The 26,046-nt window shown below is 46.5% G+C and overlaps 1 protein-coding gene across 2 annotated transcripts in view; it reads right to left on the bottom strand.

Moving 5' to 3' along the window:
- Nucleotides 1–26,046, bottom strand: part of AKAP13 (A-kinase anchoring protein 13) — a 208,073-nt gene that overhangs the window by 71,644 nt on the left and 110,383 nt on the right. Inside the window, exon 8 of one of the 2 annotated variants that reach the window (XM_090263653.1) lies at nt 23,901–24,037. In XM_090263653.1, coding sequence (XP_090119779.1) covers nt 23,901–24,037 — 137 coding nt within the window. Of the gene's footprint in view, nt 1–3,661; nt 3,830–23,900; nt 24,038–26,046 lie in introns of those variants that run through there. The other variant, XM_090263652.1, reaches the window with a different exon arrangement.

The raw sequence follows: 26,046 nt of genomic DNA, 5'->3' as shown, positions 1-26,046 counted from the left end.
CAGAATTCTTCCGTATCCCATTCTGAGCATGCACTCCATCATTACCAACCACTCGCCCGAGGAGCCAGCAGTCAAGATATGCATTAGGGGAGGGTAACCGAGGAAATGCCTACAGCAAGGAAGGGGGATGGCCATGTGTGGGCTTGGGGAACGGCGACAAGGAATATTACCAACAACGTATGTGTTATTGTTCAGAAAAAATTCAGAAAGGAGGTAAGATTTGGGGGATGTTGAGGGTTAATGATGGGAAGCAAGAGCTGATACGAAGGTAAAGACCAATGTACGAGGCCTTAGGGCAATCGTAAGGCCTTAATGCAGAAGAACAGCCATGAAACTAGCTGTACAGCTCCGACAAAGGGAACCCATCCGAATGCAGGATAAGGCAGCAGACGTGTGCGTGCATGACAAAGCCTGGGAATCTGAAGCTAGTCTGCAGTGGATTATTAGGATGCCAACGGGAGAGACGTGAGTTGTAAACGTGGAATACCAAAGGGACAGGGTCAGAATCCAATCTCTATGATCGCTGTCACACCCCATCTATGTGACCCTGTACCAACCCTGTCAGTACATAAAATACAGTTACGTAACACGCTGTTTGTGAATCCATACTTACAGACCTTAAAAGATGAACTCACTTGGTTAACAGATACTTACTGAGTATTTAATAGTAATTAGGGGCCTTGCCTTGAGTGCTTAGATATAGTGAATAAATGAAAAAACTACAGACCCCTTGTAGAAAAAGCCAATGTCCACAGGCAGAAGTGGAGTGAGACTGTACATGACCACTTGAGAATGGAAGTGGCACATATACCTAATATCGTTATTTTTAAAAACACCCATTACAGATACTGAAATTCAAAATGAAAGATAATTGGAGAATACTGCTGAATAATTTGTAAGAAAGAACTGTAGGGAAACAAATTGTGGGACAAACTGAAATGGTACAAGATCACGCACCTGTCCAAAGTTTTAGAGAAGAAATTCCTCCACTGAGAAATAAGTGATTAACTTCTAAGACTTTCTCCAACATGAAAAGTCTAAGATGGAAAAAAATACATGTGTACATATAAATATAAATTGATATACATGTCCACGCAACAAAAGGAACTGGCCGACCCAAAGGAAGGGTCTAGGGCAGCAAGAAAAAAACACAGACTTGGAAAACAATCAGATCTGGGGTTGCATCCTATCCGCTATTACGTATGAGCTATGGGAACTTGCTGACTCTCTGGATCTGCTTCTCCGTATGTAAAATGAGTCTGGGAATGTGAAAACTAAACACCCGTATCTCATATCCATCTCCTTCTGCCCATTTCAGACCACAAAAGCACTGGGTCATGCCTGGACTCCCATAATGGCAGCCGCAAGGACTCCCGCTCTGCCCGAGGGAGCCTGAGTAAACAGACCCGGAGAAGCAATGCGTCCCAGCAAAGCCAGCTCCTCGCCCGGGCTGTGAGGACCCTGTTCCTCTCGGTCCTGCTCCTGCCTCCGGCCTTCTCTTCTGCCCCCACTTATTCCAGATGCTCCCGTCACAATGGCTGCCAGTCCCTTCCGACCTCGGGGCCTGGTATTTGCTGTTCTTTCTTTCCCTTGGGATAGCACGCACATGCTCATCCTGCGGAGCTCAGTATTTTTAAATGTCAGTACGTGAGAAAGATCTTTATCTAAAACAGGTCTTCCCTTCTTTCCTGTACAGCTCGCTGCTTATTTCTGTCCGACCACTTACAATAAAATTGTCCTTTATTTCTCTGTTTACTGCCTGTCCTTAAGCAATATGAGGATTTTAAAGACCTGTGTGTCCCTTGGACTTTGCCTGACACCAAACAGGTCATTAATACTGATTCAATACTGGAAATAGGTTGTTTTCTGGACTCCTTGTGTACACTTATTTGTTTAAAAAAAAAAAAGAGGCTATTGTCTGAGAAGTGAGGTTTTGTCTCTTGAAAATCTTTTATGATGTAGTGGGCAGCGTGGTATCATAAACAAAGGTTCATCTGAAAACCTAATTACATCCTCCACTAGCTGTGGCCTTGGGAGGAAAACCACATCTTTGTCACTCCAGTCCTGTCCACGGCTCGCCGTGGCTCAACAGAACCCCAAACCTCCTCACATGAAAAAGGGGGAACAGTGGCTGCCCGACAGTCTCAGGGGAGACTGTGTGTGAGAAGTGCTTTGTTACGCCTGGAGGGGAACATCCGCGAAGCCCCCAGCCTGCACGGAGCCAGCCCCTCACAAAGGCGTCCATGCCCCGCGGGAACAGAGGTCTGTTCCCTGTAGCACCTGAAAAACCCACGATACTCCTCATGACACCTAGACCCAGATTTTCTAGCTCCCTTCCCTCTTTCCCTTTCCCCCTAGACGTGTAAAATCATAGTCAAGCATATAAAGGTTCTAAAAACTTGGCTCTCCTAAATATATGAGCACGAAAGTTTCCAAACTGTGTGATTTCAGAGAAACTAAAATGAACAGTATCTTGGGACAAGTTCAAAACGCCCAGTAGACCAGCTGCTCTCAGTCCGAGCCTGGCAAGTCAAACCACCGCCTGATACCGGTGACAGGGGGACAAGGACACCGGGTCGCCACCAATCGCAACTCCTGGGCCTGTCCCCTCGCCCAGCGTGGTCTTCACTGGCTCCTGTGTCAGCCTTCTGCGCCCATTTCTTGGCCTCAACGGACCAATGAAAAAAATCAGGGCCTCTTAAGTAATAAGCTGAATTGATAAATCAATAAAACAGCCCCACTCTGTCCTTGCCCGGGCGGTGCATCTCCACGGGGCCCACCCGCCCCCAGCTCCACAGGCTCACGAGCTCAGGTGCTGAGGTTCTTTTTGGCATCTCTGAAGCGCTTGGGAGGCGTCCAATTTCCCTCGCTTTTGCCAGAAAACTGTTGAACTTCCAAAAACACTTCTTAAGTTATCCAATATTCCCAGACTCCCATCTTAGGACTGGAGGAGGTCTTACTAATTTTAGGCTCCAGGATGCCTGCTGGGAGCAACGACTTACCCCAAGTCCCCGCCCTCATCCTGCCTAGACACCTAGCGTGGGGGAAACAAACAAACACCGCTGTCAGCAGAGCGTGAGGCCGGACCCGAGCACCCCTCACACCCAGCCCAAGGGACCACTTTGCCCCTTTACAATACAGACTGATCGGTGAAACTTCCCAAGGAAGTAAATGTCTACCATTCCCCAGAAGAGTTGTCAGTGAAGAAACAACAGAAAAGGCTCAGACAAAAGACACAGGGACTAAAGAGACAGAGGCTGCGGGAGAGTGTCTGTCAGAGAACACCACCCAGACAGCTGGGGGCTGGGGGGCGGGGGCAGGGGTGACAGGGACAGGGGGACCCACAGCGACCGGGCAGGGAAGAGCAACTCTCAGATGCATTTCTCCCCCGAGGTTTTCAGGCGGTCCTCCTGAGCCTAACAATGCATTCTGAAGACCGAAAAATGACATTTCAGCAGTAAGTGGCTAGAGGCCGATTCTCAAGTCCCACTGCTTTTGTTCAGATGTCCCTTTGAGAGCTCACCACCCCAGCCCCGGGTCCCACAATGCTCACAGACACCTCTCAGCCCCTCTCCCAGGGCAGGTGGCCAGAGACCCAGCCACCGGACTCCCGAGGACGAGGAGGCAGAGAGCCGGCGGATGTGCCCAGCGCGGCCCCTACCTTCAGCAGCACCACGTCCACAGCCCGGTCCACCTTGGAGATGTCACATAGGCTGTAGCGCCTCTTGTGCCGTTCATACATCTTGACCACACGCGGGGGAGAGGCAACAAAACACAGGAGAGGTGCCCACGGTTAGCCGGGGGGGCCAGCGCACGCCCACGGGTCCGGACTCCCGAATGAGCTGGCGGAGAGCTGCGACTGCTAGACTCCTCTCTGTAGGAAGCCCTCCCAGGGTCCAAAAATGAAGTAGAAAGAAACCAAGCGGAATTCTAGTCCGTGAACTGAGAGAGAACTTTCCCACAACTTCGGAGCACTGGGATGATGAACTGGGAACTCATCACAGAAACAGAAAGTGCCTCCCGGTGCTATACTTCGTGCACGTCTTCCCTGACGGAGAAGCACATGCCATTTCCATCACTGGTGGTAACTCCGGTAGGAAAGTCAAGAACGAACTGGCTGAGCATAGCGGCCGATGCACGTGGGGGGGAGAAGGCAAACAAGCAATAAAAATTCAGTATGGACTTTGCCAGGAAGAGAGGAAAAAAAAGAAAGACGACTCTATTTCAAAGGGATGACATTAAAAAAAAAAAAAATCCCTTTAAATTCTGCTCTTGCTTTAAAAAAAAAAGACAAGAAAAATCAATTTTTTCTTCACAGGAAAAAGAAAAAAGAAAGAAGCTTGGAGATTCTGTCTAAAGTTAAGAGCCTTTTGAGTCCGTCTTGCTCACCAGGAAGCCAGGCTTGGTTCTGATTTAAGTTGGAAATATGTAATGACAGCAGAGGAGGAGGAGGAAGAAAAGGCCCCTCCTCCTGCTCTCCTCCCTCCCTCCTAGGGCGCCGGCCCTGCCCAACCCCGGCCCCCTCCCCCTCCCCCTCACTCCAGAACGTCAGGACTTGCCCTTTCAGCTCGGCACCAGCAGCTTGGAGCTCTGAAAACCTCACTGCAGCGATGGGAACATGATTCACCCACGAAGGAAGAACAGAAAAACAAGGCTTCCTTTTCCAACCCGCTTCCTCCTCCTCCGTCTCCTCCTCCTCCTCCTCCTCCTCCTCCTTCTCTTCCAACCGCCCCCTATGAAGAAGGCTCTGTCAGGCGTCCCCTGAGGCAAGGGGTGCTCTGATGTCGGGCAGCATGGCAGAAAGGAGGGGGTGTCATCCCCAACACCACGACCGCGTACAACACGCTTATCTACCCCAACTACAGAAAACCGAAACGACTCCAGGCTCGCACCGTGTCTCCCTGCCAAAGGCAAACCAATGACTTCACGTGAGAAAAATGTTAGCCCAACGTTTCGGGGCTGTACCTCCAGGATCCAGAAGTGGCTACAAAGGTGTCTGTCCAGGTTTAAAAAGCACCAAGAGTTCAGCCTTTGGGGGGAGCGGGTGTCAGTGAAGCACGGGAGGGGGATTTTAGAGAAAATTCAAGAGGAAAGGGGGGAAATGAACGCATGCGTGTCAGCGCTCTGTGTGACCAAGGACATCACCTGGCTGGGACCTCTCCCCCTTCAAAGCCTCCATTCCCCTGAACTGAGCTCTGTAGGCGGCTGCTTCTCCATTTACCTGCTTGCTTGCTTGTTTGTTTTTACTATTTGAGTCCCTACCCTCTGGAACATCCTCAGGACCCAGGCCCATCCCGGAATTCACCGTCTCACTTCAGACATTCTCTCACTCGGGCTGAAACTTATTGGGGAGAGAAAGGAGGAACTGAGGGGAGCCAAGTGGGGCGAGGGCGGAGAAAGAAAAATAAAGAGTTTTTCTCCTCGGAGCATGAAGCCAGGAGTCCTAGCCGGACCCAGGGAGTGTGCGTGAGGGGGTTCAGATGCTGCAACCGGAAGGACGAGAAGAGATCTAATGCCTGATGCCTGAACGCATGCCGAAGCTGCACGCAGAGTCGGGGAGCGGGTTTCTCGGGAACTCCATATACCAGGGGAAGAGAGGGTCTGATGAGTCACTGCTTCCTCAGGCCGGGCATCCAAGCTCCTCGCTAGCTCAAAGGAGAGACACGCGGCCATGATGCAGGCATCTTCCTCGTGGACCTGCTAACACACAGCGACAGCCACGGTCCCGTCCCTTGCTGGTTCAGGGACCTGGGCAGCGCCCCCGCCCCGTCCTGCAGGCCACCCATGAGCCTCACTCTGTGCCGTTACCAACAGGTATGAGGAGACGGGCAGTGCCTTTCCTTACAGTGATGATGGGAAACCGGCAGAAACAAGAGGACTAGAGAAAAGATTACAGAGTTGTGAATAAAATCCTTGCTCGGGCTTACCAAAAGGGTGAGGGCCTGGCCAGCAAGTTACAAATACTTCGACATTATGTGGTCTAAGGCACGAATCAAAAGATCCTGGAGGCTTTCGTGCGCAGGAAAAGAAAAACTTTACTGTCTGTCCTGTAGGAACTCTCACCAAGCTGTAACTCAGAACTGTTCCCCCTGCCCAGAGGAGCACAGCACCGCCTCCCCTCTGCCCTCCATATGGTTCATTCCGCTCCCTTCGGCTCTAATTAGATTCAAATGTTTCCTGCTCCCAAGGTTCCCAGGCAGCTCTCCCGGGATCAGATGCTTTAATCACAATAAAGCCTTTCTGGGCCCGACCCCCCCCTAACTACTGACTTCAATGTACATACTAACTACTGACTTCAATGTACATAATCTATATTGATTTAACAGCTATTTTGTGCCTTACAGGGAGGGCACAGAAAATAACAAGGTTTCTGTCCTCAAGAAGTTTATATAATTAGAGAGGAGTCGGTTCCAAAATAATGTAATTCTCTGAAATGATCACTGTTTTGGGACATACAGATGAACCTATTTAATTTCTGACTGCTGGCTTTGTGCTACAGGCTGCAAGTGTAATTTCTTAACTTCTGCTGGACACAGAGACATATAAAAAGATTTGGAATTGACCCTACGTATTCTGTTCCTTCTTGGAGAACAAAATGCTCTGGGTGGGGAAAAAAAGAGTCTGTTTTTCTTTCCCCTCTGGATCTGCAAACCACTCCCCAGCAGAAGACAGAGTCTGTAGCCCTGTGCTTTTGCCGCTGATGTGACAATTCCAAGTTTTGATCAAAAACATCTGGAACCACTGAACAGTTAGTTATTCTGTTAGAATTTTGAAACACCACAACCAATCACTTTAAATCCAAAGTAGAGCTGAGAGTCACAAGTTTTCGTTTTGAAACTGTTTCCTCTTTCCCTTTGTTTGGGAGTGTGTGTGAGTGTGTGTTTGTGTGTTATAACCCCTTACAAACAGTGGTTATTTACAAGATTAATTTTACCTCCCTCCCCTCTGTGTCCTCCACCCACAACAAGGGGTCCCAAACTCTTCAACAGAAGCAGCTGGTGCTTTTAGTCCGTTCATACCACATAGGTTCTTAAAATTCCAGAAAACGAAGTATGCAAACATTTACGCATTATAATTTAACTACAGCATCCTGTTCACGTATTAGATTTTTCTGACCACAGGGTCTAACACCTTACCCGAACCACTAAACGTTCTTACAGGTCCACTCTGTCTGGCTTGCTTTCTGGGTTCCAGGTGGGGCGGCACCCACAGCCCAGGCCTGAATCAGGGCGCCACCTGGTGGGCAGGCCGAAGATCCCAGCAGACCCCCCAAGGCCAGCAAACAAAACAGCAGCGTGTGATTGGGCGCTGGTTACCTGACTCACCAATGATTAATCTAGTCTCTGCAGGGAGCACCCAGCAGAGTAGGGTCAAAATCTAGAATTCTTTCCATTCCTGGGTGTGCTGTTATCTCCCTTAGAAACCTGGGATAATTACTTTGACTCTCCAGACCTCGGTTTCCAAAACGGAACAATGAGAGGGTATGAACACCGGGCCATACCTGAAATTCCTTCTTGATCTGATACCGTCAGTCTGAAACTAAGGAATCTTTATCACCTGCTGTATACCTCCTGTGGTACATGGAGATTCAGAAAAAGGAACTGAGGAATTTGCTCCAAACCTGGTGTGGAAACATGCAGTATGATTCTTGTGTAATTACATCTGCCACCTCCACTTTTCACACGAAATGAGAAGGAAGGAGAGGTCTACCACAGTTGACAATCTTCGCTAATCTATGATTTCATTAATTTAAAAATCGTGAGTCATGCCGAGTTACACGTATGCTGGTGGCCAAATCTGCTAGAATACAGATGAAACATTAGCTTCCACTTGAGCAATGCCAGCCTGTTTAAAATAACAGAATGCGTGATACAGTGAAAAAAATTAGTAACAGGGCATTTCAAATACAACGTGTGAGTCCTTGAGAGAAGAAGGAAGATTTACAATGATGGCAAAGGCACTGTTGCCATCTAGGGTTTCCTTTTTAATTTCGGCACAGGGGTTCCAGCACCACGGCTCCTGGCATTTTGCCGACGTGCAGATTTGGAGTTTCCAGGAAAGTTCAGAGGTTCCAAGAAGGTTCAGAGTTCAAGGAGAAGACAAGACCTAAAGGGTAGGCAACCAGCAACTGTTTTCAAATCAGTAGTAGACAGCAGCGAGCAACTCCACTGCTTTTTAACCTTTTATTGCCTTTGCAAGAAGAAACTTAACATTTAGCTGGGCGCTAACAAGGGCAGAAAGATATTAAGATGGAAGAATATAAGGGGGAAAAAACCCACAAAGCTTTAAGAAGGTCTCTTCCTGAACTTGTGCTCCTTACAGGAACTAGATCTCACGGAATAAGCCCACAAATGTTAAAACTTTACTAAAACTACTGACAGCTTGGTGAAATAGAAGAAGGGACGAGAGAAGTCGGGAAGATGGCAGAATCAGAATTTCGTAGAAAAAGCAGTGACAGGATAGGTGACTGTCCCGGGAAGGTCTCCTGGAGCAGGACTAGCTGATAACAACACTTACTGAGTTCTTCTCCCTGTCTGGCAGGTGCCCCCACACGTGCGATGGCTCTTTCTCTTCCTAGAAGGCTGTACGGTCAATATTACTGTCCCCAGATGAGGGAAAGGCACACCCAGATATTAAGTCAGCTGGACAAGGTCACGCGGCGCATAGAGCAAGTCTGCATTATACTCGGTTTTGTAAATCTTTCTTCCCACTACCGGTCTTATTTTGCCCCTTGAGAATTCCCCCAAATAGAAAAATAAAACCAAAAATAAAACTATCGTGGAGAAAGTGTAAGTTAAAATTTACGGGAAGAACACTTAGAATCCATTACTCATATCATCCATATTCTTGCATTTGATTTTAAACAAATTGTCAAAGGATAGAAAGAGATGTTATTTTTTTCAACGAAAATGACAAGTGGTTCTTAAGTTGAGAAAGTAGAGATAGAAAGTGTGTCGTTAAATTAAACACACTCATCTTCTTCGTCCACACTGTATCCCTGACATTTCCGGTTTGTGACAGCCTCAGCGTAACATTGTATCGTCCCCTGGTGACCGGTCCGCCTCTCAGAAGACGGCAACAGCACCTCATAAGTTTCTCTCCCAGAGTGCCCCACACACCCAATGGTGTTTTCAGATGACTAGCTGATTATATTCTCATTTATAACTACAGTCGTCATCCTGACTAGATACAGTTACCAAACGATGGGAGAAAATTTCTGTCAGTGTTAACATACAAAAGTGGCAAGCAGCCTCAAAGAATTTCTAAATTTAAAGGCTAAAGGTCCTGCCTAGACATGAAAACTCATGTTCAAAATAACCATATCCTAAGGGAAATCCCATATAAAATGAAAATATACTACTTCAGGAAATTACTTGACTAGTTCTTGTTATTTTTGACTCCAGGGCAGAGAGAATAGCTCTAGCACAGTCAGTTGGACAGGCCAAAAAAATGACTCAGTTTCCAATGGACTGCCTCCCTCATCCCTCCAGGCGAACGCACACCACTGTCCAGTCATGCCTTCCAAGGAACAGAGAGGTGTAGCTGACGCTCCTTACCAGCTGTCCAAAAGACAAGGCAAGGGAAACAGAGAAAGATCCTTCAAGAAAAATAAGAAAAATGGGTTTTGGGGTTTTTTTAACACTGCCACCAGGCAGTCCACGTTGGCAACTCACACAACCCCCAAAAAGTAAATTTGGTTTTGTTCATGGAAAGACTATCTGGAGCTTGTATTTGACCATTTTACTCAAATTCAAATTCAATCATTTTATTCAGTCTTCCTTTTCAAGGAAGCACAACACGACTGTGTTTTCAGGTTAAATTGTGAGAATCTGTTTTGGAAGAGTTGTTGCCACAAAAATATGCTGAAGATGAGGGAGGGGAGAGGGAGAAATGCCCCTTTACTTAACCCTTGGAGTGCCAATGTTGCTGTGAGTGACGCTGACAAATTTTCCCAAAAGTGCCAGCGTCACTCCCAGCGACTCTTTTCTCGATGGCTAAAAATGTAAATAACAATGGAATAATCCGTATTTTATGTTTTGTTCTTTTTTTGTACCTCAGGTTATATATTGATATAATTTTTTCTCATGTTGATCCAAGTTTTGAATTGTTCATGGCACTCAAAGGGTTAAATACGCACAATAGCGATGTCCTGGACAGGGTACATCAGGGGAAGGGATGCCTGGCTGGATCAGGACTCTGTTCACCGAGCTTGGTGGTTAAGAGGACAGACTTTGCAGCTCACTGCCATGGGCAAGTCACATACCCATTCTGTTCCTCAGTTTCTCACCTGTGACCCGGGGGCAAAATTAACAGAGGCCAAGCAGTGAAAGAAGAAACAATGCTGCTGTGAGGAATAAATGAGTTACCACACGTAAAGTATTTTGTACAGTGCCTATGGCATTAGGTCCTATAACGGTAATTGTTATATTTTTTTATCATCATTACATTTTAATTACTTTAAAAAGAGACATTTAAATCGGCTTAGAAAGGTACATGAGGTAAAACAAGATCACTGAAATTCTGCTTTGTTAGCACTGAAAGAACAAAACACCTTTGCTTTGAAACCCAACCACCACGTTCCCTCTGGCAATACTTTGGGGGGTGGGGGCGCAGACCAGGCAGAAAGAGGGAAAAGCTAAGCTTTCTTTCCTCTATAAGTGGAGACGGCAGGGAGCGTCCCCAGAAGCTAAGACCAAAGGCGCTGCTGAGCACCCCAGTGCCAAACTGGCTTATGGAGCAGTACTTTAAAAAGGTCAGCACAGGACTGGGAACACAGATGGAAGAGTCCGCCTTGGGAAAAAGAAGGAAAAAGCCTCTTCCTCAGAGGCAAAGGGAAAGAAGTAACAGAAGACCGATATTTATAGACTTTTCCTGGCCAATCCCCAAGGGCCTGATCTGGACCGAACTGCCCCTGTCCTGAACAATCCGCACCCAGGAGGCTGAAATCCCAGAGTGTACAAAGCAGTAATCCGGCTCTCGCAGGACGCTGGGAGAGGAGCCGGTCCCGCGACAGCCTCCTTACGGTCTCTTCTCTCCCCTCTCCTTGCGAGAGGACCCTGCTGCAGCCTACACAGGTCAAACGACTGCGTGCAGGCTGGCGTCTGCACCGGGCTGCCTCCAGGCCCCTGGTCCTTTGTGACGCTCCTGTGACACTCAGAGCACCTACTGACCATCCCAGGTGGCTGGGCACCGCTGTACAAGACTCTTGGGGCAAGACATCTCCTATTTCTCTGGATTTCCTACAGATTCTTGGCTTTAGCACTCAACAGACAGTTCCCGTGTGAATGAATCAACAGCCACCTCTGCCTGAAAAGAATCTTTCAGGTAAGGCAATACACACCCCAGGACTAGATCTAACCGGTGCAGGCAATCTACATTCAGAAGCTCCTTTATTCACAAATTTAAATAACCCATGGATTTTCTGGTACAGAGATAAGGACTAGAGGAAAAGAGCATGTGCTTACTCTGCTCACTACAAAAAAAAAATGGCATGAGTAGGCGGGCCTTACCAATAAATAGAAATATCAAAAATTAATCAGCAAGTGGAAGAACTTCTCTGCCTACTCTGAATGCTTTCTTTGAATTATAAATTACGGTTTGGGTTGGTTCTGTAAGATCATCCACTCTGAAGATCTCTCTGGCTAAATACACAATGAGTTTTAGAGTTATATTTTATTTGTTCATAATTATTTTAAAAAGGCTGATATCCTAGTGCCTTTCTAAACATGCAAATGTCGCTTTCTGGAATTAATGTGAATGTTTTAAATACAAGCCTTGAAAAAAGAAAACCCCAGTGAAACTTTAGAAGTATATATATTCCACACAAAATGCTAAGCTACTAAAGACCAAGTTTCGTGGAATCATTTTTTTCCACCTTTTTTTTTTCTTTGAAAGAGGGAAACATCCATTTGTTATTCCACTTTTAGCTGCAACTCCTGCCATACGGACCAAATCAGCTTTTCTTTCATCTGAGTTAACAAAATTTAAAAGCCTCAAATGTATTTGCTATGAAAACAAGAAAGAGGAGTTTAAAAAGAAAGGGAAGTACTTACGGTTCTCCATTCTCTGAAGGAGATAAACTACCAAATGGATTAAGTGAACACGTTCCTAGGCAAAGCCCACGGGCGTTATCACAGAAAACCGCCCACTGACGAGAAGTCAGTCTTGTTGGAGCTCTCCCTGGGCTCCTTCTTCTTTCAAGAGACTCACTGCGCGTCCAGCACTGGGCGTGCCCGTCCCGCGGGTGACAACATGGCTGGTCCCCGTGCGGTTCGGGTCACGGGGCCACGCCGCGCGTGAAGCCCAGTCCCCTGCGGCACGCCTGTAAAACGGGGTCCGGGAGAAGGACCAGGGCCCCGGGGACGCACGCCAGGCTGGCAGCGGGACTGCGGACGGGACGGCGCGGCTGCCGGGGCCACACACGCGGCCTCAGCAGCCAGACTGCAAAGCCATGTCTGCCACACCACGAAGTTTAAGAAAAAAGAGCTATTTCATTCGTTTTTAGCAAGTCTCTGTAACAGGAGATGAAGCAGTGGCTCTCAAGGTACGGCGTGCAGAAGGCCGGGTCCCAGAGCCCTTCCCAGGGCACCCGTGGGGTCACGACTATTTCGGCAGCTGGGCAGATGCTATCTGCATGGCACGCTATTTACTAAGATCTCGTCTGAGGAATCTCCCGCCTCCCTCACTCTGTGCTGGGCGATGACCTGCGGGAAGAACGAGACCCCGTGGGTCCGTCACAGCGGCTGCATCTCATGCCCTCGGAGCTCGGTCGCTTGCAGGCGCTGCACAGACTTATTTTTAGTCGCCCTGTCTCCCCAGCCCCACCGCGTTAATGGCTCTCCGCCTTCCCTCCCCTTTTCGGTACCTCCGTCCTCCCTGCTCCAAGCTCCCGCTACCTAGAGCTTTAAGGAGGGTGAATCGAGGCAACTTTTCACATCACTCAGGTTCGCGGAAACATCATGTTTACCCACTAATAAATGGCTGGTATTAGATAGTCCAGAGATAAGTCTCAGCTTTAAAAACCACTTTGTGTTCTACTTCACCCCACTCCTTCCCAGAGAGCCATGTCGAGGGACAGACAGAAGACAGTACCGACACCGTCCGTACCGGGAACAAAACAGAGGTAAGAAAACTCGGCATGATTAAGCACTGATGAGCTGGCCACGCCCCACCTCTCTTCCAGGGACAGTGAGCAGGTACACATACGTTGTGCCTATGGCCTAGGCATGAGACGTCAATCATCTGAAGTCCCCACGGGCCAGCATCTCCCAAGAGCCTCCACCAGCCTCGCAGAAGCCTTGAGGGTTGGTGTTGGGGGGGGGGGGGGTGCCAATGGCAAACTGTTTCTCAAAGTCTGTAGGACACAGTCTTTTGACTTGAAAAACAGACCCGAGAGCACAGTCTACATTGTACGATACGCCAATCCTGAAACAGTGTTTCTTCTCACAGCTTTGGGGGCTCCTTCTAATAGGTTTAGCTGCAACAGCAATTGCATTGAAGTTCCACGCCAAGAAAGCCAGGACTTAAGTCCTTTTCCTGAGTCAAGGCGGAAAGAACAGTCTCAGACGGGGAGAAAAACAATCCACGGGGCGTGATGTGAAGCAGACACAGCACCAGGTTTCAGCGCTCTGAGGGAGGGGGGCCAGGGCTCCCTTTTCCTCCTTCAGATCCTCCCCTTAGGGAACCCCAATGGCTCCTAGGAAGGAACACAGCCTATTGTATTGTGTGGGTATGATGGCGACAGGGACAGGAGCTGCTCCATGGCAACACAGTCATGACACATGCATCACTCTCTGGAACTGGAATAAAAAGATCAACTTCCTATTTTAAGGCCAGCAATGCTATCAACAGGGAAAAATCCCCTGAGTGAAACATTAGTAAGCCACCAAGGCCCGATGGCGCAATGCCACCGAAAGTAAACAGTAAAAAGAACACCAGGGCAGATAGGCCAAAACAACAGATAATTGCCCTGGAGGTCCCAGGACCCAGGTGTCAACTCTGGTTCATTACGCGTCTCTCTCGACAGATCTTCTTTAAGGATACAGCTTATTCATTTTGCCCTTCATGGCATTCCCAGTGTCTATTACAATGTTCGACACAAAATCAGTTTATGTCTGAAAAGTAAAGGCTCAATTTACTTTTGGAAATGCACAACAGTAACTTCTATAGGAAGGGAATCCATTCTAACAGCATGATTTATTCTGGAATCTTCACTGTAGGTTTTTAAAGCAAGGAATGCATGCACGGACATACGTGTGCTCGCGGACAAGGCAGTCTGTACCTCCCCACGACCCCTGGCCTCACAGGGTGGATTAAGAGAAAAATACTTCGGAGCCTCTTACAGCGAATGCCCTGATGCCCACAAAGAGGAGGTTACACATTATTCGGAGGCTGGTGCTTCTTGTCACGCACCCTCCTCCAGACGGGTCCAGCCCCTGGTCCAACCTCAAGAGGCCTGCAGCGGAGGTGCCCTCAGAATAAACATGAAGTGACACGGTTACGTACCTGAGTACCAGTGTGACCTGCTATAATTGGTCAGTTTCTCCCAAGGCTCTTTAACCACCACCTATCTAAAACCATTCATCCGTAGACCCTTACGAGCGGGTCTCATAATTCTGAGTTAATTTAAAATGAGACCAGAATTACACCTGCTGCTCACAAAATGCCTATTACGTGCCAGACAGTATGCCAATGCTAGCGCAAGCAACCTTTGAAGTGGAGATCATTATCCTGAATGTACAGATGAGAAAACTGAACCTCTAAGCAAAGGGTTCCAAGTGGCAGATCGATTGGCAGAACTGAGATTAAAACCTTGCTTTATCCAACTCCATGTTTTTATTATGCTGGATTACTATCTCTGCCAATAGAATGACATAAGAAGGATCAAAAGGTCAAGCATTCATGATAAGAGTTCACAAAGCAGGTAAAGAGGAAACATACCTCCACACAGTAAAGATCATGTATGATGAGCCCACAGCTAACATCACACTCAATGATGAAAAGCTGGACGTTTTCCCTCTAATATCAGGAACAAGGCAAGGATGCCCACTCTTGTTACTTTTACTCAACATGGCACTGAAAGTCCTGGCCAAAGCAATCAGGTAAAACAGAAGCAAAAGAAACACACACACACCCCCAAATCAGAAAGGAAGAAGTAAAGCTGTCACTGTTTCCAGATGACATGATGTTATTATACATACAAAACACGGGAGACTCCATCAGAAAACTGTTAGAATGGACAAATTCAAAACAGCTGCATGATATAAATACTCAAATATCTGTTACATTTATGTACACTAATAATAAACCATTAGAAAAATTTAAAAAACAACCCCATTTACAACTGCATCAAAAAGAATAAAATATCTAGGAATAATTTTAATCAAGGAGGTGAAAGCCTTCCATACTGAAAAATACATTAAGAAATTGAAAGCTATTCTGTGTTCATGAATTGGAAAAAAAAATTTAATGTTGTTTAAAAAGTCCATACTGCCCAAAGCAACAGACAGATTCAATGCAACCTCCATCAAAATTCCAATGGCACTTCACAGAAACAAAACAACAACCAAAAAAAACCCCTAAAATTTGTAAGGAAGCATAAAAGACCCCAAACACCCAAAACTATCTTGAGAAAGAAGAACAAAGCTGGAGGCACCAGGCTCCCTGGTTTCAAACTAGATTACAGAGCTATAGTAAGTAAAACAGTGTGGTGCCGGCCTGAAAATAACCACAGGCATGAGTGGAGCCGAACAGAGAAACCAAAGGCAGCCCACGCACACACGACAGACTAACTGATGACAAAGGACCTAAGCGCACCCAACGGGGAAAGGACGGTCTCTTCAATAAACGGCGCTGGTAAACGTCAACAGCCACATGCCGAAGAACTAAACGGCACCACTATTTCACACCATATACAAAAATGAACTGAAAGTGGGTTCGAGACTTGCACATAAGACCTGAAACCATAAAACTCCTAGAAGAAAACAGAGGACATCGGTCTTGATGATTTTTTTTAATCTGACACCAAACGCAAAGCAACAAAAGCAAAAATAACCAAGTGGGGCTACATCAAACTTAAAAGCTTGTTCTGCAGGGCAAGGAAAACCAGCAAGAATATGAATGGGAGAAAATAACTGCAAATCATACACCTGATAAGAGGGCTAACATATATGAAGAACTCATAAAACTCATTAACAACAACAAAACAGCCCCAGTGTGATTAAAAAATAAGCAGAAGATGTAAATAAAAGACTTTTCCCAAAGACACACAGATGGCCAACAGGCACATGAAAAGATGCTCTGTCTCAGTAATCATCAGGGAGACGCAAATCAAAACCACCATGAGGTACGAGCTCACACCCGTTAGAATGGCTCCGGTCAAAAAGACCAGGAATAACCAGTGCAGGCGAGGATGTGCAGAAAAGGAAACCCTTGTGCACTGTTGGTGGGAATGTAAATTGCTGCAGCCAAAGGGGAAATAGTATGGAGTTTCCTCAAAAAATTAAAAATAGAATGACCATATCACCCGGCAATTCCACTTCTGGGTATTTATCCAAAGAAAACAAAAACACTAATTCAAAAAGGTATATGCACCCCTGTGTTCACTGCAGCCTTATTTACAACAGTTAAGACAACCTAAGTGCCCATCAATGGGTGAACGGATGAAGAAACTGTGATGTACATAGATATGCAAAAGCAGGGTTACAGTTGTTCACAGGGAAAATAATACAGCGATTAATAAATAATGTTAATAATAAAATAAACTGTTTTGCATATTCACAACTGTAAACCTAGTTTTTGCCCACCCTATATAGATAGACACACACTCGGGGAAACTGCTCAGCTTCAAAAAAGAATGAAATCTTGCCATTTACATCAACATAGATGGATCTCAAGGGCATTATGCTAAGTGCAATAAGTCAAAGACAAAGACAAATACAGTGTGTGTGTGTATGTGTGTGCGTGCGCCCACATATATAAACATATCAAGTTCACAGATACAGAGAACTGCTTGGTGGTAGCCTCAGGCGGGGCGGAGGGGACGGGTGAGCTATTTTTGTTTTGTTTTAAATAAATTGATTTTTTTTTTTTTTTACATAAACAGAAGTAAAATGAGTAGTGTTAAAAAATGGGTAGAAAGAACAGTAAGAATCAGATTTGGTTCTTTTGTCCCAAAAGGAGAGAAAAAGGAACATATACCCCTCCAAAATGAACCTATGACCTACAATTAAGCAGTTTTTTGAAAGGAAAAAAGTAGAGTATTAATATAATTTATTTTAAGACTCCAGAAAAATAAAAAAACACCTTGGAAAATGTTAATGAAAAAGTGATTGTTAATTAAAAAGTGATTTTTTAAAAAGTGATTAGTTAAGAATTTGGCTGTTAAAGAAAGTGGGATTTTTAAAAGTCCCTCATGATTGTCCTTTTGGTCGAATACATAAAATATACACCCTAGCATTTATGAATTTATTCCAATCATTTCAGAATCATACACAGATCAAAACTTAAGATCTGTAAGGAACTTCAGACATTACCTAACCACTATCAAAGGTGAAAATAGAGGCCAACTAGAGAAATTAAATAGCTCAGGCCACTTAAAAATATATAGCCAGAAGATTAAGTTACACCCTTACATATATATATATATATATATATATATATATATATATATATTACCTATGGATATTTTTACACTAAGGTTATAGTTTTTCCACTTGGCTTCACGGTCTGGGGTTCTTCTTTGAGACACCCCTGGTCTGCCGCTATCTGCTCCAGAAGAACATGTGCAGACGTCTCCTGGAAACTCCATTTCAGAGGAGACATGAAAAAAGTGTCTCCAAAAGCCTGGTCTGGAAAAGCTGAGGACTAAGTTTAAGTTTCCCTGCGGCTGCAGCGAGCTCCGGCTCTGGACCCACAACGGTAATCAGGGGGAGTCTTCCTGGCAACTCACGGGGAGGCCGCTCTGCCTTTTCCCAGGTGGCACAGACGCCCCAAGACTAAGCATGTGAACATGAGAGCAGGGGCGCTTTTAAAAGGACTTTTCTTTTTTTAATTGAAAACTGTTAAATAAGAGGGTGGGGTGTGCAAGCTGTCTGGGCCGGCAACGCTGTGGCTTGGCAAGCCAGCTCCCCGGCGGCCTGCGCACTGCCGTTTCCCCGGCCGTGGGGCGGGCAGGGCTGGGAAGAGCGCACAAGCCCCAGCTTTTCCCCAGACTCTCCCACGAGGGATGGAAGTGCAGGCTCGCCCCCTTGAGATGAGAGAAAGGCAACGTGTCCCACTGAAAATAATAAAAAGTGGAGAGAATTAAGGAAAAGGTGGTAACTGGAAACTGCCCAACCCTGCACTTACCACACCCAGAAGAGACAAATATTGATACTGTTGTACAAATAACTAAGGAGAGACATTCAGTGCCTCTGGGGCTTGGCTGGGCAGCTACTAAAAAGGGGAGCAGGGTTCCAATGTAAAATGCTTCCCTGACCGAAGAGCATGCTTTCTTAGACGAAGAGTAGACTTTCCCAGTAACCTAATACTCACGGAACATGTGGGACGTTGGGGTTGTGCCTGGACACATTTGCTCCTGCGCAGCTGGCTGCCAGGGTCATGGGCATACTGACAAGACAAGCGGGCTGGCTGCAGTGACTGTTCCATACGGCTCATAAGCTTACGCCATGAGCGTCTGGAAAAGGAGTTATTGCAGAGATACCCCAATGAACTGATAACCCAGAGAGGCAAGCTCCCTGCAATGAACTTGGCCACATACTGAAGAGAAGATTCACCCAGGACGTGGAGCGTGCTAGTCTGCAGCGTGGGGGCGGGGAAGGAGGCAGGAGGCAGAATTCGTTCCTGGCCACCAGGGAGCATATTCTCAGGGTGGATGATCCGCAAAGGCTGCTACGCAGGACTAAAGGATCCAATGCCATCTCTGTACCTAGTCATACTGTTCTTCAGGAAATAAAAGGCAGATCTGGAAAAGCAATAATTTCGGCAGCAAAAACAAACTTCTGTAAACACCATCTTGGTGGTATCTTGCTGAAGGTAAAGAAATTATAGTGAGAACACGAGACATTTTGAAGTGAATCAGCTTCGGTCCTAAAATGTCCATGGACTTTCTCCAACTATCAAAGAAATGGCTTTAGCATCTTGGTGTGTAGAAGCATCAATCAGGGGCACTTGTTTAAAATGCTGAAACCCCAAGTGAATGGGATTCCCCAGAAGTGTACCCTCAGGATGACTGTTCTTGAAACCACAGTATGTACAGTGGAAAATTACTAACACAGAAGTGAGGTTCTGGTCTGGCTTTTACAGACTTAAGCCGCTTAACTGTGCAGAATTCACTTCTTTTCTTTTAAAGTGAAGGTGCTGAACTTCAGATCATCTCCAAGGTCATTAAAATTCTAAATGTCTCAGAGGTAAAACAAGCTCCAGGTCTCCCATCTAAAATTAAGGTCTGATACGATTCCTGGAGCTTTTATAATGATGTTCAAGAAACAGAAACTGAGTCTCGATGGTTTTAGGAACCACTGTGTGCCACGGGTCCCTTCCGTGAGTGGAAGGAATACTAGAATCTGTACTTGTGAGACTAATTAGTAATAATAACGCGAAGCTATATCTACTGCGTGCCAGGCTCTGATCTAAGTGCTTGAGGTACAGTAACTCATTGAGGGGAAAAGAAGAGAACACAGGCGATCTGAGAATCTGGAAACCAGTGACGAATGTAAGAGGGGATAATGTTGAATATTAAACTATAGCTTAATATTAAAGCTTTGACAATGATTCATAACAAACCACAGCCATAAAATACAGATAAAATGACTAAGGGGAACGGACCACACTGTGTGTGAACTACAGAACCTGGACTCCTAAATCGTGCACAATTTTCAACCTGGTGAAGAAGTATCTGTCAGGGCCGTCTGTCACCTATGGAAAACCTGTAGCAGTTAACACATAACTGTGTTTTCTCTGAGAATATAAGCAAGCATTAATCTTGATATTGCCTAACTCCTTCATCCATCATGATTTTAAGCATTATTAATCTCTAAAGTAAAGACTGCCCTGGCTGGCGTGGCTCAGTGGATTGAGTGCCGCCCTGCGAACCAAAGGGTCGCTGGTTTGATTCCCAGTCAGGGCACACGGCTGGGTTGTGGGCCAGGTTCCCAGTTGGGGGCACGCAGGAGGCAACCGCATTTTGATGTTTCTCTTCCTCTCTTTCTCCCTGCCTCTCCCTTCCCTCTAGAAATAAATAAATTTTTAAAATAAATAAATAAAGGCTGATTTACAGCACAACATGGCAAGTAGTTTAAGGAATGAGAAATCACTCCTCAGTCTGTGTGACAGGTACCAGACTACTGGACTGAAGAAAACAGGAACCCAAATGGATTTTTCTCTAAATACTTAGTAGCGCCACACCCAACAGAGGTCGCTACGCACTGACAATAAATGTTTATAGAGGTGGTTGGTTACCAAGCAGGAAGACTCCTGAAAGAACGTAAGGTTCTTTATTTACATCTACTAGAAAACTGCTATAAATGCATCACTGGCTTAGGTTTTCAAGAGCGTGGCAAAGCATTAAGGCATACGCGTTCTTTCCATTTTACCTTCAGAAGAGGATGATCCAGAGAGACAATGACTCGATGAAGCAATGACTGGCCTAGTCCCAAGGCCGACACAGGGACTGGGCATGCGTCAGAAAGAGCGGATTAAATGATACTAAACAAACGCCACTCCACCCTCAACAACAACCACAGGCTCAGGGGACCCTGTTCCCACTGCAGACACAGGTCCCAGCAGTGAAGCCAGAAGACAAAGGAAGACAGACTCACTGCACCGGGGAGAAGCGAGGTCCACCCTCCAGGGCAGAGAGACCGGCGACCGGGGCTCTGCCTGCCGGCGCGCAGGGAGGAACCCCTGTCCCCATGTAAAACCACGACAACGATTCAGAAAAGGAGTCTGCTCGCCTCTGCTTTCCTTTCGCCCGCGGATGCACAGTATTCTCTGGGCCAGGGGCCCGCTGCCTGCGCTGTACAGCCTGTGACAAAACCTAGAAGTCGATTTCACAATTTCAAATGACTAAAAAAAAAAAAAAAAAAAATTCCAAAAAAAGAGTATTTCACAACGCATGAACATTACAGGAAATTAACATGTCAGTGTCTATAAATAAAGCTTTATTGGCAGCAGTCACACTCTCGTTTACATCCAGCCTATGGCTGTTTCTGCACTGTAACGGCAAAGCCGACTAGTTCTTACAGAGACTGTATGTCCCCAAAGCCTGATGTCTGCTTTCTGCCCTTCACTAAAAGTCTGCAGACGTCTCTCTCCTGACCCAGTGAGAGCCCACACAGCGAAGACGGCATATGAAGAGTTACGTGGGGAGACAAGAGGAAAACGAACCCGGGAAAACACTAAAGCGTGCGGCCATGCCCACCCTCCCAGTCAGAGCAAACGGGGCAAGCCTGGCAGGGCGACAGGAAGCAGAGGTGAGGGGTCAGACTGCACACCCTCACAAGGCCGCAAACACAAAAACCTCCCCTACTGAGACCTGACCATCTCCAAGAACTAAAAATGCCTCAGTATACGCTTTCTCCAACCGCACAAAGGGGAGCAGACACAGAGCACGAGGCGTGGGCATCGCCCGCCAACAAGTCCCACGGTTCCGACCCACTGATGCTCCTCAGGGCAGAACCACGCACCTCAGAGCCCGGGGTCCGAGTCGGGAGGAGCTGTGGCCTCCTGTGTAAATCCCGGGTCAGAAACCAAGCTCCACGCGCCCATTCCGGCCGGGCCTCGCCCTGGGCCAGTCACGTGACTCGGAATGTCTAATTCTTCCATCTCTACAAGGAGGCATGCTGACCGACCAGAGGGATATTATCTTTCTCAACGCCTAAAACTAGAGGGAAAAAGAGAATAGAGACGAGGGACTTTTTTAAAGTGATGTTTTGTGTTCTTCTCTATAATAGACAAGACGCACTTACGACAGAGACAGCCCCGGCTGGAAAGCAAAGGGTCTGCGCTGGGGCACCTGCTGTATTCAGTGACGCTGCCCACTGCCCTGTGTAGGTGGAGGACTGAGAAGCAGGCGTTTGAATTCAAGGATGTAAGTTTGTTCGTTCTATGTTTTTAGGGGCTTCTGGAAACAAAGGCACATGCACCCATGCAGGGTGTGTTCCCTTTTCTTTCCCCAGAAGCAAAAGCAACACTTGTCTGAAGAACGCCTGCCTTCCCAGCAGCCACCAGGCATTAGTCAGGAGAAGTATCTGTAGTAAGGAGTGGGCTCCGGCCATTAGCACCTCCCTGCCACTGCACTCCAATAAAACGAGGTGCGTTTATCACGGCTCTATACTGGAAACAGTTCGGGAGGGTACCATGCTGGTTACCTGCCGGTGTAACCTGAAGAAAATACACCCCTTAGCAACTCTGGAGAACAAACACAGTGCCCCATCTGGTCTAGACGAGGAAGCCTGATTTTCCGAGGGGCAATATCATTTAGTCTAGTGACCTGATTTCCAGCTTCTGAAAGGTTTTTTATTTTTCACCAGCGTGGAATCTAAAATTCAAAGTCATGTTTCTCTCTACAACTTAAAGTTTCCTTGCTTTAAAAAAAGGAGAAAAGTAATTTTAAGAAACTTAAGGAAAACAATTTTTTAAAACGTACTGAATATTAAATACAGAATACCATATGATCTAGCAAATCCACTATTAGGTATATGAAAATGTATTTTCACATAAACTTGTATACAAGTACAGTAGTCCCTCTCTATATTGCGGTTCACTTATCGCGGCCTCACTGTATCGCGGGATTTTTTAAAATATTGTATTTAATTATTTATCACGGATTTTTTGCTATATCGCGGGATTTTGTGGTACTGTACAGTAAATACTAAAATAAATGTGAGGGTCCTACTTTGCGGATTTTCACGTATCGCAGGGGGTGGGGTGAGGGTGGCATCTAGAACGTAATACCCACGATAAGTGAGGGATCACTGTATTCATAGCAGTATTATTCACATTAGCCAAAGAAACAATCCAAATGTACAGCACAGTGTGATCTATATAATGGAGTATTACTGAGTAATAAAAAGAAATGAAATACTGATCCATGTTACAACATGCGTGAACCTTGACACACTGCTAAGTGAAAGACACCAGTCACAACAGACCACGTACTATAAAACCCCATTCGCATGCAGGGCCAGGATGGGCAAATCCATAGAGACAGAGAGGTGAGTGACCACTGATCTCTCGGGGGGGTAGGAGAGGTGAACGGGGAATGCATGTGGGGTTTCTACTGTGAGGAAATGATCACGTTCTAAAATTACACAGTGATGACAGTCACCCAACTCTGTAAATCTATTAAAAAACTGCTAAACTGTGCACTTCACTTTATGGTGCGTGAATCACATCTCAATAAAGCTGTAATGAGAAAAAACCTACTAAGCATTTTTCCATCACGAAAAATGACACCCTTCCTATTGTACACACACAATACTGAACTATAAGTTAAAAATCTCATTTTTACTGGTACCAGTTTCTATATAAAGAAAAAAAAAAAAGTCTCAGGTTTAAAAATGGTTAAGAGATTCCTTTGGTGGGAATTTTCATTTGGTGACACGTCTAACTTGATGACAAACTGAAGGGTCTTGTGTTCACAGGGAAAACCTGTTTCATTCCATCTCCCAGGGCCCCTCAGAAAGGCCCACTGCAGAACCTGACCCCATGGGGCACACCACGTATGAGAGCTGTGATGTCACCGCATACCCACGTGTCTATGTAATGAGACAAGACGAGAGGAGGGGAAACATACGACGGAGGAAAAAAAAATCCCCAAACAAAAAGACAAGGCCGTGAACCAGTCACACCAGACCACACGCGACAGTCTGTGCCGGCGCAGGCGGGAGGCCACTCACCGTAGCCTGGGGCTTCGGGCCCTGTCTGGCCCCCTGCGGCGTGGGAGCTCTGCTGCCGACGGCCGCCTCTTCGGAAAGCGAGCTGCCCCCGGTACTGCTCAGGAAGTCCACGTCGTCGGCTTTTGTGTCTGGCATTTCTGAGGAGAACACAGGGATGACAAAGGGCGTCTGAGAAACCGAGTCCCGGGCCTTCCTATTTATACAACACGCTCCAGGCTTCATGCGTTTCTGCTTGTTTTTGCTCTGGGGCTCAGTGGGAAAAATATTCTCTTGCTTTCAGGGATTGGTGTCATTTCTGACCTTTACCACCACGTGGCTGCATGGGTCCCCTCGCCTTCGCATGGGTGGGTAGCTAAGGAGAGGGCCAATTCAATGTCTACTGAACTTCCATGTTCACTGCCGACTTTTCTTGACAGAGGTGAGCATGCTGCTGACTTAATGTGGAAGAGTCAAGCCACAGACAAGCTCCGCTTAAGAGCGGAAGCCCGGCGGTCCACTCCAACCATCATCAAGGAGGCAAGAGCTGTTGCATTTGTACAGGACGAAAAGGAAAGGGCTCTTGGGAATGAGGTAAAGCCTTTGGGGTGGGTCTTTGCCTCAAAAATACCACCTGCGCTCACTGACACAGCACTGCAGATGACAAAGCTGAACTACTGCAGCAAGGTTCTTCTTGTGCTTTAACTTCTGTTTCTCCCCAAACCAAGACACAACCACAAACCAGCAACTCCTGTACCTAAGAAAAAGGTTTTAAGTGTCTTCTCTGGGAGGATGCTCCACCCAGACCAAACAGGAGTGGTTTCTGCTGCCTGACCGCCGTATGGCCAGGCCCATACAGGAAGGAAGTGATAAAATGACATCTGAAGCCCATCCAGGCCTGGGCATTTCTGGTGGCTTAACAGTCAAAATCCACCTGGACAACACACATACCAATGGGGCTACCATCGCAATTTCATGTGGAAAACTGTCTCTGGTTGTTATTAATCTGGTTGTGCCACTGCTCTGGCAGAGAAAACGGTCACCCACAACACAGAGCTAAGAGGTTTCTATCGCCAGAGAATAAATGATATTAAGATTCTGTTCTAGTAACGCACCGTGACATGCACAAAGGTCCACTTTAGAGTTAGGAAAGTTGCATTTCTATAATCAAACATTTATAAATCTCTTCTTTCTTTGCCCTTATATAACCTTACTAGCAATTTAAAAATAAGCGAAAAAACCCAAGGAACCAAAATCTGTCCTATATTTCAAAAAAATGTGATTAAGTGTTAAAAATCTAACCAAGCAATACCCTCAGAAGTATTCCTTGACCCATACATTTCAAAGTGAGGCAGTATTTTTTCTTCTTGTTTTGAGTTTTACGTTATGTATTTGGGGATGTGATTTTGGGGATGACCTTGCTCTCTTACACCCCTGGACTGATAATATGCATCTCCGGCAGGCAGCAGCCAGTCACAGTGGCCCACAGTGGTTACCGAGGCCTGACAGGCAGCGGCACCTCCCGCAGCGCCAGCCTGGCTCAGTCACTCACAGCTGGTTTCCCAAGCCACGCGATCAATGCTCTGGACGGGTGAGGGGCCACGTCCCCTCTTTCTAACCGGAAGCCCTGTTTGCCCTTCTCGGTCTCTGTCTGGCCTGCCCCACAGCAGCACAGAGCAGCAGAGAAGCCAGTACCACGGGGCGCCTTCCAACTCGGCGATTCAACCCGAGTCTCCCCACTCACAAAGGAGGACGGTTGTTTTCATGAATGGCAGATAAACTTCCTAGAAAAACACCCGTTTGCTCTGAGATCACACTCAGGTGCTTTTTTTTTTCCAGGGCAATGTGACCAGGGACTTTCCCCGATCCAGCCTATTTTCTGAAGAAAGCACCGATTTTCATCACTGGCCACTTCCCCCTGTAATCTGAGGCCGTGAGCACCGAGCACATACGACTCCTCCTGGGAGCAGGACAAGCAACTCGCCCACACACATCAACAGACACCCAGCCCAGACACCCTGCTGAAGTGGCATGCCCCTCGTTTTCCTTCCTAACACCTTAAAATTAAAAAAAAAAAAAAAAAAACATTTCTTAGTATCTTTACTACATACATGTGCTAACACACGCCAAAGCCTGCAGTTCTGCCCAGTTTCTACCTCTTTCCTAGGGC

The sequence above is a fragment of the Furipterus horrens genome, unplaced genomic scaffold (assembly GCF_987537825.1).
Source record: "Furipterus horrens unplaced genomic scaffold, mFurHor1.1.pri manual_scaffold_16, whole genome shotgun sequence".
Lineage (NCBI taxonomy): Eukaryota > Metazoa > Chordata > Mammalia > Chiroptera > Furipteridae > Furipterus > Furipterus horrens.
This window is presented reverse-complemented; position numbering and strand designations above follow the sequence as displayed.